This window comes from Rhinatrema bivittatum, chromosome 8 (genome assembly GCF_901001135.1).
Source record: "Rhinatrema bivittatum chromosome 8, aRhiBiv1.1, whole genome shotgun sequence".
In the NCBI taxonomy this organism is placed as follows: domain Eukaryota; kingdom Metazoa; phylum Chordata; class Amphibia; order Gymnophiona; family Rhinatrematidae; genus Rhinatrema; species Rhinatrema bivittatum.
In genome coordinates, this window is record NC_042622.1 from 206,367,713 (window position 1) to 206,385,529 (window position 17,817).

The 17,817-nt window shown below is 45.3% G+C and overlaps 1 protein-coding gene across 4 annotated transcripts in view; it reads right to left on the bottom strand.

Annotated features, from left to right (window-relative positions):
- Positions 1–17,817, bottom strand: part of TAF15 (TATA-box binding protein associated factor 15) — a 208,388-nt gene that overhangs the window by 81,225 nt on the left and 109,346 nt on the right. For all 4 annotated transcript variants that reach the window (XM_029612772.1, XM_029612771.1, XM_029612769.1 and 1 more), the window contains one exon: positions 7,442–7,584. In XM_029612772.1, coding sequence (XP_029468632.1) covers positions 7,442–7,584 — 143 coding nt within the window. The remainder of the gene's footprint in view (positions 1–7,441; positions 7,585–17,817) is intronic.

Sequence of the window (17,817 nt, forward strand, 5' to 3'; positions counted from 1 at the left end):
GGAAGATGCATAAAAGCTGACCCTTTTTATATCAAGAATGAAAAAAAAAAAAAAGACCCCTCCTTTTTAGGAACCAAGAAATAGATGAATAATGACCGCTCCTTCCTGGTCTTTTGGAACAAGAACCATAGCTCTTAACATAATCAGCCGCCATAAACGTGTAACGGGTTGGCTAAATTCTAGAGCGTAGCTGTTCTTATTCACATCTAGAACCCACTGATTGGAAGTGGTATGGGTCCATCTCTAATAAAAATGCAAAAGGCATGTGCCCATCTCTGATACCAGAGGATGGACCCACAAAACTTCACTGGGAGGAACCAGAGGCTCCATCCTAGAATCTAGGCTTCTTTGGCCGAAAGGAGCAAGAGCTGCCGAAGGGAACAAGACCTCAGACTCAATGACCTCCCTGCTCAACCAAAACCGCCGGGATTCATGAAAGTACTCTCTAGAGAAGGATGACCTTGAAGCTGGTTTCTTATTTTCTAGCAACCAAGGGAACTTGGAATCACCCCACCTATTTGCCATCTTCTTCAACTCCTCCCCGAACAAAAAGGACAACTTAAGTTAGACTTAAGAGATAGGATCAGCTGATCAACTGTGCAGCCAGAGAAAACCTCCAGCCAACACCAAGGCCACCCCCTGAGCAGCCATGCACATCAGATCATAGCCCACATCCACTAAGGCAGCAACTCCCAGAAGGCATACTGTCGTCCAAGCCCTCCGGATCATCCTGAGTCAATCACAACCCCACATGTGCCACAATGCAACACGCAGCAACCTGTAAATTCATGACATTGCTTTGTAGGCCTGTTTCAGGATAACCTCTATGCATAGGTCCCTAAGCATCCTTTAATGCTGTTACGCCTTCCACTAGAACAATGGTTCTCAGTCACGAAGCACACCAGTGCATCCACAGTAGGAAAACAGAACTGTTTGTGCACCTGAGAGTCTAAAGGGTAGATCCCCACCTAAGGACCATCCCCTCTTTAAAATTTGCCTCTGGTAATCCCCATTCCAGATCAATCAGTTTCTGTACCTCCTTCATAGAAGGGGAAAAAAAAGCATGTTGCCTTCTGACAAACTTACCATAATCTGATCCTTCTTCTCAAGCTGAGGGGCTTATCTTACTTATCCAGCTCAATGTCCTCAGTGTACTGAGCTACTAACCCACACAACTCATCCTGATGGAAAAGTCTCAGCATTGTCCAGTGAGCCTCCACAGCTGATGGAATCTCCCCTTCCTCCAAGGAGGGCTCTCCTGAGCCTGCAGGATCGGGCTGGAAATCATCCAGTTAGTCCTATGGCACATGAAGCTCCTCCTCAGCTACCTCTCAGTCCTCCCTTCCGTACACTGTGCTGCAGCAGGGGGGGGAGTGGAGCTGAATGCTTGTGGCTCTGAGGACTGTTCTGGTTGGAGGTGGGTTTCTTGGGAGGGCACCCCCCCCCCCCCCCCAGTATCTCCTGGGTTCTACAAAAAGTCTGTAAAACATTTTTAAAAATTCCACCCAAGAAAGGGCAGCTAAGTCCTTGCAGGGGGGTAGGTAAGGCCAGTTCTGAACCAGATTTTGATGCTTCCCTATGTCCAGATAAAGGAGGCGGGCTGAGATCTTCTCTCCCAGAGACATCAGGTGACTGAGTCTCCCTATGGGGGTCTCTCTCTGTGGCCTCCAATTGAGTCCCCACTACTGGAGCAAAGTCTGTCAGGGCCAACTCCTCCCTTGCCAAGGAGGATTTGGCACAAGCTGAGGGAAAGATTATGCTGCACAGTTCACATGTGGCAGGCCGTGCAAAGTGGGAACCTCTTCCCACAGAGTCCTCCCAGCACCATGTGGTTGCAGCTGCATGCGGTTCTCTCTTTAGCAGCCTAGCTTCCACCTCGCACATACTGCAAAAGGAAGATTAACTCCCCCAATATCAGTGGAACAAGCACCACTCTCCAGGACGAGAACCTGCACTCCTGTGTCTGCTCAGCCACACAAGCGCAACCAGCCACACTTAAATTTTTTTATTTTTTAAAAAGTGAAAGTCCCTGTTTGAGCCCAAGGGACTCCTGCTTACATAAGTTTGCTGATGTCCTTGGCCTGTCAGAAGCCAATGGAGCCCAGCCACAAAGGTAACTCAGATAACATCTTCAGAAGGGACAAGCAGGCAAAAGAAGGTAAGAGAGGGAGAAAACCACACTGAGCCCAAGGCTTCCTTACCTACCCTAGAAGCAAAGCTACTACCAACCTGAGGGAGGGAGCAGACTACCTTCACCTATGGGCTCCCCTTAAGACAATGAATTGTCTTCACTGGGGCATTCTATTGAGGGAGACCAGCTATTACCTCAGGATTCCGCCTCCAGCCAGTCTGACTTACTTCTAACAGGTCTATATCCACAAACAAGTATGCATGTCCACCATCTACTGGAGATGGAGAATGGAGAATACTGGCAGGCTGTCAGTGCAGTGCTATATGAGTATGACAGTGAGGCAGGTGATCTCAGCCTCCATTTGTTGGTTGGTATGCATAATCCACTTGTGTGGACTGCTCTGCCTAATTGCAGAGGAAGCATGGTTTGAACACATTGTTGCACTGGCCCTGGCTGTCGGAATACCCATGCATGCTATGAAAGACCACCTCTGTGCCGTCAGATGTCACCCACTTGTCCAAAACAGAATCAATTCATGATGTAACTGCACCTCAAGTACTGTGTGTAGTTCTGGTCGCTCCATCTCAAAAGAGTGAAACTAGAAAGGTACAGAAGACAAAAATGATAAAGGAAATTGAACTGCTCATTAAAGTCAGGCTAAACAGGTCAGGGCTCTTCAGTTTGAAGAAGAGATGACAGAGGGAATATGACAGATTTATAAAATCATGAGAGGAAAGGAACAGGTAAATAGGGAATGGTTATTTACCATCTTCAAGTATGAAGACTAAAGGACACTATGAAAGTGGCAGATTTAGAAATCGGGAAAGTATTTTCACAATGTACAACCAAGCTGCAGAATTTGTTGCTGGAGGATGTGGTTAAGGCATCCAGTATAGCTGGATTAAAAGAGGTTTTGACAAGTTAAGGACATAAGAAATTGCCATTCTGGGTCAGACCAAGGGTCCATCAAGCCCAGCATCCTGTTTCCAACAGAGGCCAAAACCAGGCCACAAGAACCTGGCAATTACCCAAACACTAAGAAGATCCCATGCTACTGATGCAATTAATAGCAGTGGCTATTCCCTAAGTAAAATTGATTAATAGCCATTAATGGACTTCTCCTCCAAGAACTTATCCAAACCTTTTTTGAACCCAGCTACACTAACCACATCCTCTGGCAACAAATTCCAGAGCTTTATTGTGCGTTGAGTGAAAAAGAATTTTCTCCGATTAGTCTTAAATGTGCTACATGCTAACTTCATGGAATGCCCCCTAGTCCTCCTATTATTCGAAAGTGAAAATAACCGAGTCACATCTACTCGTTCAAGACCTCTCATGATCTTAAAGACCTCTATCATATCCCCCCTCAGCCGTCTCTTCTCCAAGCTGAACAGCCCTAATCTCTTCAGCCTTTCCTCATAGGGAAGCTGTTCCATCCCCTTTATCATTTTGGTTGCCCTTCTCATTACCTTCTCCATTGCAACTATATCTTTTTTGAGATGCGGCGACCAGAATTGTACACAGTATTCAAGGTGTGGTCTCACCATGGAGCGATAGAGGCATTATGACATTTTCCGTTCTATTAACCATTCCCTTCCTAATAATTCCTAACATTCTATTTGCTTTTTTGACTGCTGCAGCACACTGAGCTATTTTAAAGTATTATCCACTATGATATTCCTAACACCATTAAAGTATTATCCACTATGATATTCCTAACACCATTGCTAAACCTCTGGCTGACATCATAAATTGCTCCCTAAATCAAGGATCTGTACCTGACTCGTTAAAAATGGCTTCCCTAAAACCCTTACTAAAAAAAAAAAAAAACCCAATTCGGACCCAGCCAATCCTGTAAACTTCCGCCCCATTGCAAACTTACCTTTTATAGCCAAACTAATGGAAAGGCTCGTCAACATCCGACTTACAGACTTCCTCGACTCTCACAACATTCTCTACCCATCTCAATTCGGATTCAGGAAACGCCTAAACACAGAATCCCTCCTTTCTTTAACAGACAACATCCTGTTGGGCCTTGACAAGGGACAATCCTACCTTCTAGCCCTTCTCGATATTTCAGCGGCGTTAGACACGGTAAACCATACTATCCTCATCAAACGTCTAATGGAAATAGGCATCTCCGGCTCTGCACTGCTATGGTTCAAATCCTTTCTGAACAACAGGCACTACAAAGTTAAAATAAATGACAAAGAATCCCAACCCATTCCTGCTAAACAAGGAGTACCACAGGGTTCTTCTCTATCCCCTACCCTGTTTAATATCTATCTACTCCCTTTATGCCAGCTACTCAACAGCCTCAACCTCACCCATTTTGTATATGCGGATGATGTGCAGATCCTAATCCCCATCTCGGACCACATCTCCACCACTCTAAATTTTTGGAACAGCTGCTTACACTCCATCAACATCCTTCTCTCGAGTCTCAACCTGGTCCTCAATACATCCAAAACTGAACTCATGGTTATCTCCCCCAGCGATAACAACCTCTTCGCCAACAATGCAACTACTCCACTAGCAAGCCAGGTTAGAGACCTTGGGGCCACCCTTGACTCTAGATTAAACTTCAAAAACTTCATTAACACCACAACTAAAGAATACTTCTTTAAGCTACAGGTCCTGAAGCAGCCAAGACCACTTCTACACTTTCAGGATTTCCGTTCAGTACTTCAAGCCATCCTGTTTTCAAAGATCGACTATTGCAACGCACTACTACTCGTTCTCCCCGCCTCTTCTACTAAACCCCTACAGATGCTGCAAAACGCAGCAGCCAGGATCCTTACAAACACACGTTGTAAGGACCATATCACTCCTATTCTAAAAATCTTACACTGGCTACCTATCCAATATAGAATTCTCTTCAAGACACTCACCATCATCCACAAATCTGTCTTCCAGCAAACCACACTCCAACTAGCCATCCCTCTGGAATTACATACTTCAGCAAGGCAGATTAGATCTGCCTACAAAGGCTCTCTCAAGGCCCCACCCAACAAATCCTCGGTCCACAACTCCATCCATAAGCGAGCATTTTCGACAGCGGGCCCGCTACATTGGAATTCGCTTCCACCAGATATACGCCAGGAACAATCCCATCTCACCTTCAGAAAGAAACTGAAAACCTGGCTGTTCACACAAGCTTACCGCTGAATGAACCTCGATCGACTAACATTGACTCTCTCGTTCCTACCCTCTACCCTCCCTCCCCCCTCCCAGTCCCTACCATCCCTTCTCCCCCCCCCTTGCTTACCTCCCCGTGATCCCTGCTTCCTCAGGAATTATGTTAATTGCCTACGATTTATCTACAGCCGATCTCAGCTACCTTTATATGACTCGCAATTATTTTGTTTTATCTAACTGTTTTTAATACTCTAGTTGTATTCGTTTATATATCTTTCCTGTCTTCCAACTCCCATGTTCTTGCTCCCTGTTTAATGTAACTTTACCTTCTGTACATTTGTTAATTGATTTCCCCCAGTTACACTGTAAACCGGTACGATAAGACCTGGTCTTGAGCATCGGTATATTAAAAGAATTTAAATAAAATAAATAAATATGATGCCTAGATCTTTTTCCTGGGTAGTAGCTCCTAATATGGAACCTAACATCGTGTAACTACAGCAACGGTTATTTTTCCCTATATACAACACCTTGCACTTGTCCACATTAAATTTCATCTGCCATTTGGATGCCCAATCTTCAAGTCTTGCAAGGTCCTCCTGCAATGTATCACAGTCTGCTTGTGATTTAACTACTCTGAATAATTTTGTATCATCTGCAAATTTGATAACCTCACTCCTCGTATTCCTTTCCAGATCATTTATATATATATATTGAAAAGCACCGGTCCAAGTACAGATCCCTGAGGCACTCCACTGTTTACCCTTTTCCACTGAGAAAATTGACCATTTAATCCTACTCTGTTTCCTGTCTTTTAACCAGCTTGTAATCCACGAAAGGACATCGCCTCCTATCCCATGACTTTTTAGTTTTCGTAGAAGCCTCTCATGAGGGACTTTGTCAAACGCCTTCTGAAAATCCAAATACACTACATCTACCGGTTCACCTTTATCCACATGTTTATTAACCCCTTCAAAAAAATGAAGCAGATTTGTTAGGCAAGACTTCCCTTGGGTAAATCCATGTTGACTATGTTCCATTAAATCATGTCTTTCTATATGCTTTACAATTTTGTTCTTGAGAATAGTTTCCACTATTTTTCCTGGCACTGACGTCAGGCTCACTGGTCTATAGTTACCTGGATCACCCCTGGAGCCTTTTTTAAATATTGGGGTTACATTGGCCACCCTCCAGTCTTCAGGTACAATGGATGATTTTAATGATAGGTTACAAATTTTAACTAATAGATCAGAAATTTCATTTTTGAGTTTCTTCAGGACCCTAGGATGCATACCATCCTGTCCTGACTTTTTCCTGAGAAAAAGTCTATAAAAAATTTTCCAGGTGGACTTGGGGAAAACCACTGCTTCTCTTTCGATATGAGCAACATGTCCCAGTGACATGGAATGGCTGCTGTCTGAGACAAGATGACGGGCACAATGGACATTCATTCTGACAAAGTTTGGTACATCTTATATTCTCAATCCTTTTTAAAATGTATTCCTTAGTCCTATTTCATATTACAGCAAATTGAGAAAAGCATGCACTACTTCCCATACCATTCCTAAGCCTGGCAAAAGGAGAACTGTCTCAAAGCAAATTTTGGTCTTGGTGAAGACCAATGTACAATTATCTTAACCTTTAAATATCTATCTAGTATATAGCCCACCTCAACTGCTATAAATTTTGAGGCAGTATTTAAAAAAGTAATCTCTGGTACCTAGTTCCCTCCCCTATCTTTTGCTCTTTTTATATAGAATGGGTAAATAAGTTCAATATGTGCCCAAACAAAAAAACAAACACCTCACACAAGTAATTTGATCCCTGTCTTCATTTAAATTCCAATCTATTAGCCTTGCTTTGAGACAAAATCTTATAGCTGCTGCTTCCAAATGCTTATTTGTCTTGGGCCAGGTCCTTACTAGAATCTAAACTTCACAAAATGAAGTATGTATTCTGTTATCTGTACAATTCTGCTTATGGTTTTTAGTGCTACACATGTTTATTAGCAGTAAATACGCCAACTTGCCTGCTACACAGAACTTGTCAGTTGCTTGTAAATTAGCAGCCTTGACAATTCCAGGAGCAGGCCTTAAGCCAAGCAGAAAAAAATAAAGCCAGCTGTCTTTGCTGACTAGCTCCGTATTGCAAGTTAACCAGACCCAGACTTACCTTGTGAGGTGTGGCTATAACTATCTTTCTGTGACTGATATGAGGATGACTGCTGATTGTACGATCCTTGTTGCTGACCATAGCTTGATTGTTGGCCACCATGACCAGACTGTTGATCATAAGATGGAACTCTTCCACTATAGCTGAAACAAAAAACTCATGGAAATTACTACAAGTTAAAAACAAGTTTCTGCATGGGACTCGATGGTGTCCAATAACTAATTATTTCTAAACATCTCAAAGGTTTTTTGCCTATAAGTTTCAATGGCAGCATTTTTTTTTTAATTGCTAACATTTCAGAAATTCAGGAAAGTCAGATGCAAACTGATCACAAAAAATATTATGCCTATCATATTGTGGGACTTCAGAGGGGTGGGGGTAAAGTATTTTCAGAAAACACTTTGACCAAACAATTAGTGAATTACAGACTTAAGATCGCTTCAGAAACAAGCTATTTATAGAAAACACCCACCATATGCTTTTTACCCTTTTAATGTGTCTCAGATCAAGAGTCAGGAGAGCATGAATACAGTTTGTTTTACTCACTTCAAAATGGTTCTCTTAGTACTCAATTCCAAGTCTTTCAGACACTAATATCAAAATATAAAGCAGAGTTGCTTACTTGTAACAGGTGTTCTAGGACAGCAGGATGCTGGTCCTCATACACGGATGACATCGGATGGAGCCTGGCACGGAAAACTTATGTCAAAGTTCCTAGAAACTTTGGCTTGCACATTAAGCATGTCACTATCCACGAGTCCACAGGGGGTCCCTCTTCAGTCTTGTAACAGAATTACAAAAAAATAAACACAAGAGAAACCCAACTCTGTGGAGTGGTGGGCAGGTTTCATGAGTACTAACATCTTGCTGTCCTAGGAGAACACTTGTTACAGGTAAGCAATTCTGCTTTCTCCTAGAACAAGCAGCATGGGTGAATCCCTAGCTACAGGCTGTTCATGAACAAGCAGCAAACCCAAAAGGCACCCAACCAGGTGCCAACAGGCACAACACCACTGGTGCCGTTGGTAACAGAGGGAGACAGCCCGAACCCGAAAAATGGGCCCCAGGCAGAAAGAGTTGGGTTCTACATCTGAAAGATTCCGGAGGACAGACTGGATGAAGCTGCTATTGCTTCAGCCATCCCTGTCCAGACAGTAGTGAGAGGCAAAGTATGGAGGGAATTCCATATCACAGCCTTGCAGATCTCATCCAAGGGGACTGCTATCAAGTGGGCCACTGAAGCCGCCATGGCTGACAGAATGCACATTGTCATGGCTCCCAAGCTGCAGTCCCACCTGAGTATAGCAGAAGGAAATACAATCTGCCAGCCAGTTGGACAGAGTCTGCTTAGCAACCACAACTCCTAATCTATTTATGTCAAAAGAGATGGAATAGTTGCGCAGACTGCCTTAGGCCTGCTGTTCGTTCCAAGAAGGCGGCTAAGGCTTTCTTGCGAATGAGGCTTGGGGAAAAAAAGGTGAGCAGGACGATTGACTGGTTAAGATGGAAATCTATCACCATCTTCGGCAGAAACTTAGGGTGCATGCGCAGAACCACCCTATCATGGAAGAACTTTGTGTAAGGTGGATCTGTCACTAGGACCTGAAGCTCGCTGACACTGTGCGCTGAAGTGACCACGACCAAAAGGTTGACCCTTCCAGGTTAGGTACTTCAGGTCACAGGTGTGCAGCAGCTTGAAAAGGGCTTTCATGAGCTGAGCCAACACCACATTGAGGCCCCAGGACACAGCAGGAGGCTTCATCTGCAGTCATTCCTGCATAAAAGTGACCCATTATGGATTGCACAGAGATGGGGCGAACCATCCACACCCTGGGTGGTAGGCACCAATAGCACTCAGGTGCACTCTAACGAAGCTGGTCTTTAAGCCAGCGTTCAAAGGGTGCAGGAGATAGTCAAGCAGTTTCAATGTGGAGGAGAACCGGTCCAAGTTGTGGTGCTCACACTACACAGAAAACCTCCTCTACTTCAGGCCATAAGACTTCCTAGTGGAAGGCTTCCTGGAAGCCACCAGGACCAGAGACATCATCCGACATGTCAAGGTGCTGAAGAATTAACCTTTCAATATCCAGGCCATCAGGGACATGGACCTGAGGTTGGGATAGCGCAGCCTGCCCTGATCCTGCATGATGAGGTCTGAAGTCGTCCCCAGACTGATCGGCTCCTGGAAGGAAAGATCCTGCAGAAGTGGGAACCAGATCTGCCTTGGCCAATGAGGGGCTTTGAGGTTCATGGTCCCCTCGTCCTGTTGAAGCTTCAGGAGAGTCTGTTACCAGAGGAAGCAGAGGATATGCGTATAAAAGGCTCTTGCCCCAATGGCAGGCAAAGGCATCCAAGGCTGGCTTGCCATCCCTCCTGTACAGGGAGCAGAATCTGTCCACTTTGTTGTAGGAGGATGCGAAGAGATCCACGTCCAGGGTACCCCAGAGATGGAAGATCCGATCTGCCACCATTTGTGGGGTCAGAAGGTCCGATTCAGCCCATCCACCACCACATTCTCTGTCCTGCCTAGATACATGGCTCGGAGCACCATACCCTGGGGCAGAGCCGAGTGATGCAAGTGCCAACAAGAAACATACAGTACTCCACATCATAACCAGGGTTTCGGATCAGTAAACCCCGACAGTAGGTCTAGAACCTCCTGGATACAGGAAAAGTCTAGAGATGTAAACAAGAGAAGAACTCTGGGATGAAGACTGCATAGTTTCCTTCAGTGTTACAAGAAAACTGAAACAACAACTAGGGCCCAAGAGCTTTCCAGAAAAACTGTGGTCCACTGGCAACTGCAGAAGTGTGCCCCATGTTTGGCTGATAGGGACAATGGGCAGAAAAACCCAAGCAATGCGTGGAAGAATAATCAGCAATGGCAGGGCCTGTGACAGAACCTATGTGCCAAAGCACCAGACAAAGCTGACCAGGACAGCATCAAGATTTTCAGGGGTAAAAGGCAATCTCTGAATGGGATCACTAGCCTAAACCCCAGAGCAGGGAGATTAGTTAGGCCTGAAGCTCACCCACACTGCACCCTGTCAAGGGCAGTGTTTTCCATCCTGTCTATAGGATAGTTCAGGTGAGCAACACGACACTTGACAACCCAGTGAAGTGAGAAAAGCTAAAGGCAGTATTGGCCAGAAATTGGCAAAAGTATAGGGAAAAAGTGGTGTATTTTTCCCTGCAGGTATACACCAAGATACCACGATTGCCCTAGCTTTTCTTCCCTTTTCCTCAACATTCCAACTGGAAGTCTGAAGGAGCGAAGAGCACAAGGAGGCAGACCGTTGGACTGTAGGAGTAAGAACAAGTCGCTAGGCTGTATAACAACCCCAAGCGAACTACTGACTGCAGTCTCCAGTAGGGAGTTACCCACTGTTTCAGCCTACTTGAAATAGCTGAAACAGAGTGAATCCTCCAGGGAAAAAAACCCAAAACACTAGAAACACTGCATAAAAAGACAGGAAGCCAAGGTGCCACAAAAGCACAAACCCCTGTAGTATAGGATTTCTTCACCAGCCAAGAAACCCCAAGGTTTTGGAACAGACTGTCCACAAATCTGGCTTAGGTATCAATACTCAGCCATGATTACATATACTTCCCCTAAGAAAGCACACAGTCCAGTAAATGAAACAGCCATTGCATGAACCAGGACTCTCTTGTCCTCAGAGAAGCTGTCTATCCAGCCAAGCATTTTCATTTTGTTTTCCTAAGTCTTTGCCAGTTTAACCAATTGATAGTTAAAGCTCCTATAAAAAAAAATATTTAAGTATAAACCAAAGGCCTTAGTGCTTAATGTCAGGCATTACGAGGCATCTCTGTGCATTGAAAAGTAAGGTTAATGCTGAAGCTGGGACTATGAATATCTATAGCCAGTCTTGACTTGACTAACTTTGTTCATCAGGCAAGCCGCTTGTGTTCTTTTCCTTTTTTTTTTTTTTTATTTTGATTTTTACAATTATACAAAGTAAAAAAAAAAACCCCAAAACTTTGCTCAGTAATGAGAGAATAAACAACAAATGAAAAAGAAAAACCAAAATATCAAGATACGATTAATCATTTCTCAAGTTTGAAACAAAAAAGGGAGGAATGAAAAACAGGAGAAAATTAAATATGCATAATTCATGCTAGACTAACTATTGCAGTATAGTATCAACCCCTTTAAAATATATCGGATAAACCTTAGGAAGTCTGAATTAGATGCCCGATTAAGTGCTTTGGCATTTAGGTAGTCCCGCAATTGGTCTGGACAGAAAAAAAATAAATGTATTAGCATTCAACTTGATTATATACAGTGGGCCCTTGACTTACGAACTCAATTGGTTCCAGAGGGCTGGTTGTAACTCAAGACTGTTTTCCATAGGAAATAATGGAAAAACCCATAATACGTTCCAGACCTCTGAAAAGCACCCCTTACCTAACCATTTCTATAATAAAAAATGGTTGTATGAAGTCTGTAATTACCAGAAACACCTATACTTCCCTAGTGTACTCACCAAAAAGTTATAAAATGTGTTTAGCCTACCAGAAAAAAAGTTTATTTTTCATTTATTTATTTAAAAGTTGACATCTTTGGTTTGCAGGAAGGGGGGAGGGGGGAGGGGGAAGCAAACAGCATCGGGGGACGAAATGGAAGGTGGTTATTATTCAGAAGGAGAGTCCCATTCCATAAGAACACCTGGAATCTGGCTCTCTGGTGTCCTCTCTCTCCTTGGGGGAGTCTATAGCTCACTAGGACCTGCTTCTGGCTCACTTGGTTTCAACCTTTTCGCAACTAATAACTGGTCGAAGGTTGCCTGTTTCTGTCTTTTCAACACTGTTTTGTAGTATGACAATTTCATTAAGCAAGTGAATGCAATGATTGGCTTTTCCTCTGTCTGGGTGGGTCTTCTCTACAAATGTTTGTAGCTCTGTCCATTTTTTCAGGATTTCCTCAATTCCAGAAGAGGAAGTTTGCTGCACTGATTGTTGATCCTCCTCTTCAGTAAGCTCCTCGGCTGCCATTCTCTGTTGCTCAGCCAGAAGTTGCTGAAGTTCCTCTGTAGACAATTCCTCTGAGTGTTCCTCTACCAGTTCCTCAACATCAGCATTGTCTACCTGCAAGCCTATGGACTCTGCTATAGTGACAATGTCATAAACCACATGGTCAGTTGCAGGGTCCGGCTCCTCTTCTATAATTTTAGGCCACACTTTCTTCCAGGCAGATCTTAATGTCCTTTGAGAGACATTGGCCCAGGATTTCTCTATTAACCCCACACATGAAAGGATGCTGTAATGTTCTTTCCAGAATTATTTAAGGGTTAAATCCGTATCTGAAACTTTTTCTGTGTCATTGTTTTGAAGTGGGGTATGTAATTTTCAGCAGCCTATCACAACTGGCAGCTTCACCATGCCTAGCTACGCTATGAACCCCAGTTCTTGCTTTAAAATTGTGAAACCACCCCTTACTGGCACGAAATATTTCACCATTTTCACTTGTTGATGGCTTATCCTTTACGATATCTGCATTTATAGCCCTAGCTTTTTCGCAAATTAGACACTCAGATAGGCAGTCACCTACCATCTGCCTTTCATTTATCCACACTAGCATTAGGCTTTCTACCTCTATCACTGTTTATCGTGACTTACAAATTTGAGTGACACCTCTAGCCACACTAACTTCCTTGTACAAATCTTTTCTTTGTAAGATTGTCAAAATGGTGGATTTTGACATGCTGTATATGAGAACGAGATCGGTCACTCGAACGCCACTCAAATTTCTGCACAATTTCCTTCTAGATTGTGATTGCTTTCTTTATCTCTGGGGCCATTTTGAACACCACTTTGATAAAAGTGCTGTTCTGCAGGGAGAAAAAAAAAAAAAGAAATCTAACAGAAAAAACACCAACCCCAGACACTCTTTTCTTCCTACCAACCACTTCTGAGCACATCCCTTGTCCTCCAGAAACTATTTTCCCCCTCCCAAACACTTCTGAGCACATTACTGTACCTTGCCAGCTGAGTAATATCCCTCGATGTCCCCAGATGCTGTTTGCTGCAATTGCGTGCCAGGTCTGCCCACGTGCGCCTGGGATGGACTGGTCCCATTAATAGATGCAACAGTAGCCAGCCAATCTCTGTAGAAGTCCCGCCCTCCAAGACCAAAAAAATGCAATACACAACCAATCCGCAAAATCCCCCAAAAAAACAAAAAACCAAATGCACGCACACGGCAGGGGTTGTAACTCGAAACCGAAAATTATGGTCATAATTCTAATTTTATTCATAAGTCAAACCCTGACATGTTGGCTCATGTGAAGATGTGTATTGGACACTGCATGGATCGAAGCCGCCATTTGTCCGAGGACTGTAAACACCTGCTGAGCGGATGGAGATTGAGTGAGCTGGAGATGGCGAAACAATTGACGCATGGTGGATAGTCTGTCCTGTGGCAGAAAAACTGTGTTTGACCGTGTCTAGGCAGGCTCCTATGAATTGAAGCCATTGGGACGGCTGTAGGTGGGATTTTTGGTAATTGACCACTAGACCCAATTGGTTGAGGCAAGTGATCATGTCGTGAAGGTGTTGGCGCCACAATCAGCCAATCGTCGAGATAAGGGAATATCATGATATATTTCTGTCTGAGATGCGCCACCACCACTGCCATGCACTTGGTGAACATCCGAGGTGCAGTCGAGAGACCAAAGGGGAGTACCTTGTATTGGAAGTGTTGGCTGTTAACTTGAAAAGACAGGTATTGCCAGGAGGAAGGGTACATTGGAATACGAGTATAAGCATCCTTGAGGTCTATAGAGCACATCCAAGCATTGGGTTGGATCAGAGGTAAGATGGCCTTGAGTGATATCATCTTGAACTTTTCTGTGACTATATATTTGTTGAGGTCCAGGATGGGACGTAGAGCCCCCAACTTCTTGTGTATGAGGAAGTAAGGGGATTAGAACCCCGTATGTTGTTGGAAAGGTGGAAGTCTGAATCGCCTTTTGTTGTAATAGGAAGGAGACTTCTCTTTCCAAAAGAGAGAGGTTGGATTTGGTCCCTCTGGACGTTAAGTGTGGGAGCGGAGGTAGGGATGGAAAAGGAATCCGGTAGCCGAGGCGGACTATGTCCAGTACCCACTGATCCGTGGTGATGGCTTGCCAGTGTTGAATGTGTGCCTGGATGCCTCCTGCGAATACCTTTGATGGTGGCGTGGTTAAGACTGTGCCGGCTTGTTGGAGGTGGCCGGCTGTTGAGGTTGGGGCCGCTGTGCTCTAGGACGACCTCTTCTATTTTATTTATTTATTATTTATTTATTTTATTTTTTGGCTTTTATATACCGGAAGTTCCTGTATAAAATACATATCACTCTGGTTTACAAGGAAATGATTAACTATCGCCAGGGTGGCGGTTTACATGGAACATATAGATCAATTAAAACCATTAGAGAACAACTTAAAACAAAATAAAACAATTAGTAATTACATTATTGCTGTAAACAGAACAGCATGAAGGCGCAAAGGGGGCGTTCGTGCAACTCCAGTGAACAGAATATATATGATAAGTTAAATTTCAGTAAATGATTTCTTCAGGAACTTGTATGCAGGGGTGGGGGGCAGTGGGGACAGTGACTGATTTGAGATTGTCGTTCTTCCTGCTCTTAGCTCTCTGGGAATGCTTGTATGAAAAGCCAAGTCTTAAGTTTGTTTTTAAAAGTAGTGTGGCAAGGTTCAAGGCGCTGGTCTGGTGGTAGCAAGTTCCAGAGTGACGGGCCCGCTGTGGATAGTGCGCGTTTCCTCAGGGAGGATTTTGCAGGTTGGGTGATCAGTCTGTTCTGGTAAGCCCTTCTAGTCTGTTTTTTGGAAGTGTGTAGCTGGAGATGGAAGGTTAAGGTGAGAGGAGAGATGCTATGTAGGGAGTTATGTATCATCATGCTGGTTTTGAACTGAATCCTGTATTTAATAGGAAGCCAATGGAGATGCTGGAGGATAGGGGTGATATGATCCTTTTTTTTGGCGTTTGTGAGAATTCTTGCCGTGGCATTCAGGACCATCTGGAGAGGTTTGGTGGTGCAGGCGGGAAGGCCCAGAAGGAGTGAATTACAGTAGTGCAGTTTCGGGAGTATGATGGCTTGGAGTACCGTGCGGAAGTCTCTGTAGAGTAGAAGTGGCTTTAGTTTCTTTAAAACTTGTAATTTAAAGAAACATTCTTTTGTGGTGTTATTTACGAATTTGTTGAGGCTGAGTCGGTTGTCTAGAAGGATTGATTGTTGCCTCTTAAGTTTTGATATGGAACCGGCCGGTATGCTACATATGGGCGATATGCTTGTCCCTGTAACAGCTGTCTCCTGGGAGGGGCGTAGCATCTGCGTGCCGAAGGGTACGGTTGCAGTGTGGTAAGTGACTGAACTGCCAACTGTTCCTTAAGTTGGGCTACGGTCTCCTGGAACCAAACAAGTTGTCCCCTTTACATGGTAAGTTAGCTAACTTGTCGTGGACGTTCCCCTGATGGAACTTGCTCTAAGCCAGGCTAGGTGACGTGCTGCAATTGCTGCTGCTGATGTGACGAGGGTTCAAATCCTTCATAAACTGTTCGACAGATGACGGGTGGCTTCCTCTAGATCTCTGGTGAGGTCAGAGGTATTGGAAGCGGGTTCTGTAGGCTGGGAGGTGTCTTTCACCCGCTGAATCAACTCATAGATGTATTGTACAATATAAAATTGATGATGGTTGATCCTGGTCGCTAGCATGGAAGATTTGGAAGGCCCTTCTTGCAAACTCATCTAATGCGTGCAGGTCTCTTCCTGGGGGGGGGGGGGGGGGGGGGGAAGACGACTGCAGAATGGAGTTTGGATTTTTTGGCTTTAGCCATCGCCGATTCTACCACAATGGATGCATGAGGTAATTGTGGTGAAGCATAGTAAGGGGACTGTTGCATTTTGTATTTGAGATCAGTTTTTCTAGACACTGCAGGTAGCGTGAAGGGTGTCTCCCAAGACTTGTCCAGAACTGTATTTAGTACGTCATGTGCTGGAAGGGCGGTGGGCTCCACTGGGAGGTCAAAGATTAAGAGGCCTAGAGTGTCTGCTCTCTGATCTGGCACCTTCTGGAGTTGTATGTTTACCGTTTTTCCCACCTTATCCAAAAACTTGGGATAAGGGGAGTAGGGTTCCGCTGGCCCTTCTCCCGGGTCGGACGGGTATCCTGTGGAGGAATCAGGCGATGTAGTTGGGTCCACCAGAAAGACTGGCCGTGCAATGTGGTCCAGCGTGGGTGGTAACCTAGGCAGTGTCAGCGATTTGGCCCTTGGAGATGGTGATCTGGACCGTGTGGGTGACTTGTGAGCCGAGGACAGTGGGGATCGTTCACCGCTGTCCAGGGAAGAAGCTGGCATAGTAAAGGAAGCCTGCATGACTTCATAAAACTCCACGAGGGCCAAGGATAGACTCAAAGGCCTCCTTTGTTTGAGGAGGCATCGTAGGGCGAGGTGAGGCTGAGGACCGCCGTGGTGGTAAAGCCGCTGCGAGGATATCTGAGTCCGGCGGCAGTGTATGGTGACGGGGCACTTGAGATTCCATAGCCAATCTTGGTTTCTTCGATAGGGTTCATCTGGTGGATCTGTGTGACACCGAGGAGAGGTCCGAGAATACCTGTAGGGATGGCGAAGAGGATCCCGAGGATATGGGTGTGATAGGTGGGGGGACCATCGCCCTTGGATGGTGAAGAGGAACCCGAGAAGCCCTGTTCACTGGTGGATGTCCCTTGTGATTTGGTTGCCGCATCCATTGATCTGTAGGCAACTTTCAGCCCCGATGTTGAAGGCTGCGAAGGCGCCGCGATGAGACGTACCGGGGACGGTCTGTGTGGCCTCTCCCATGATTGCATCGATGTGCGCTGCAGGTGCGTGGATAGCTGCTTCCCGTGCGATGGTGGTTGGGTCTGACTGGTCTTCGGCTCCCAAGTAGGCACTGTCTTGGAGCTGTGCTTCTGCGCAGTGAGCGTTACAGGAGGTGCGCCGTGCGCCTGTGTCAAGGATGTGCCACGCGATGGCGATGAGGTTGCGCCCTTCGCCGCCGTCGCACCGTGCGTCCTGACCGAAGCCTCAGTCTCCAGTGCCGGCTTCCGAATCTTTCGTCCTTCTGATGCCGATGGAGCGTCTCGACCATGCCGGTCGGCGCGTTTCGGGTCTCTGCCTCGAGGCACGTTGTGCTTGGGCTTCAGCCTTTGTCTTCACCCCGTTTGGAGGTCGCTGGTTCTAGCGACGATGCTCGACGCATCTGCGGGGGTGGTCGGCCCCGGTGACGATCGGGCCTCCGAGGGTGGGGCATAGGAGCCCTGTGTCTCTGTCCGACAAGCGCCATCTTTTTTTGTGCCGTTGTCGGCGCGCTCTGG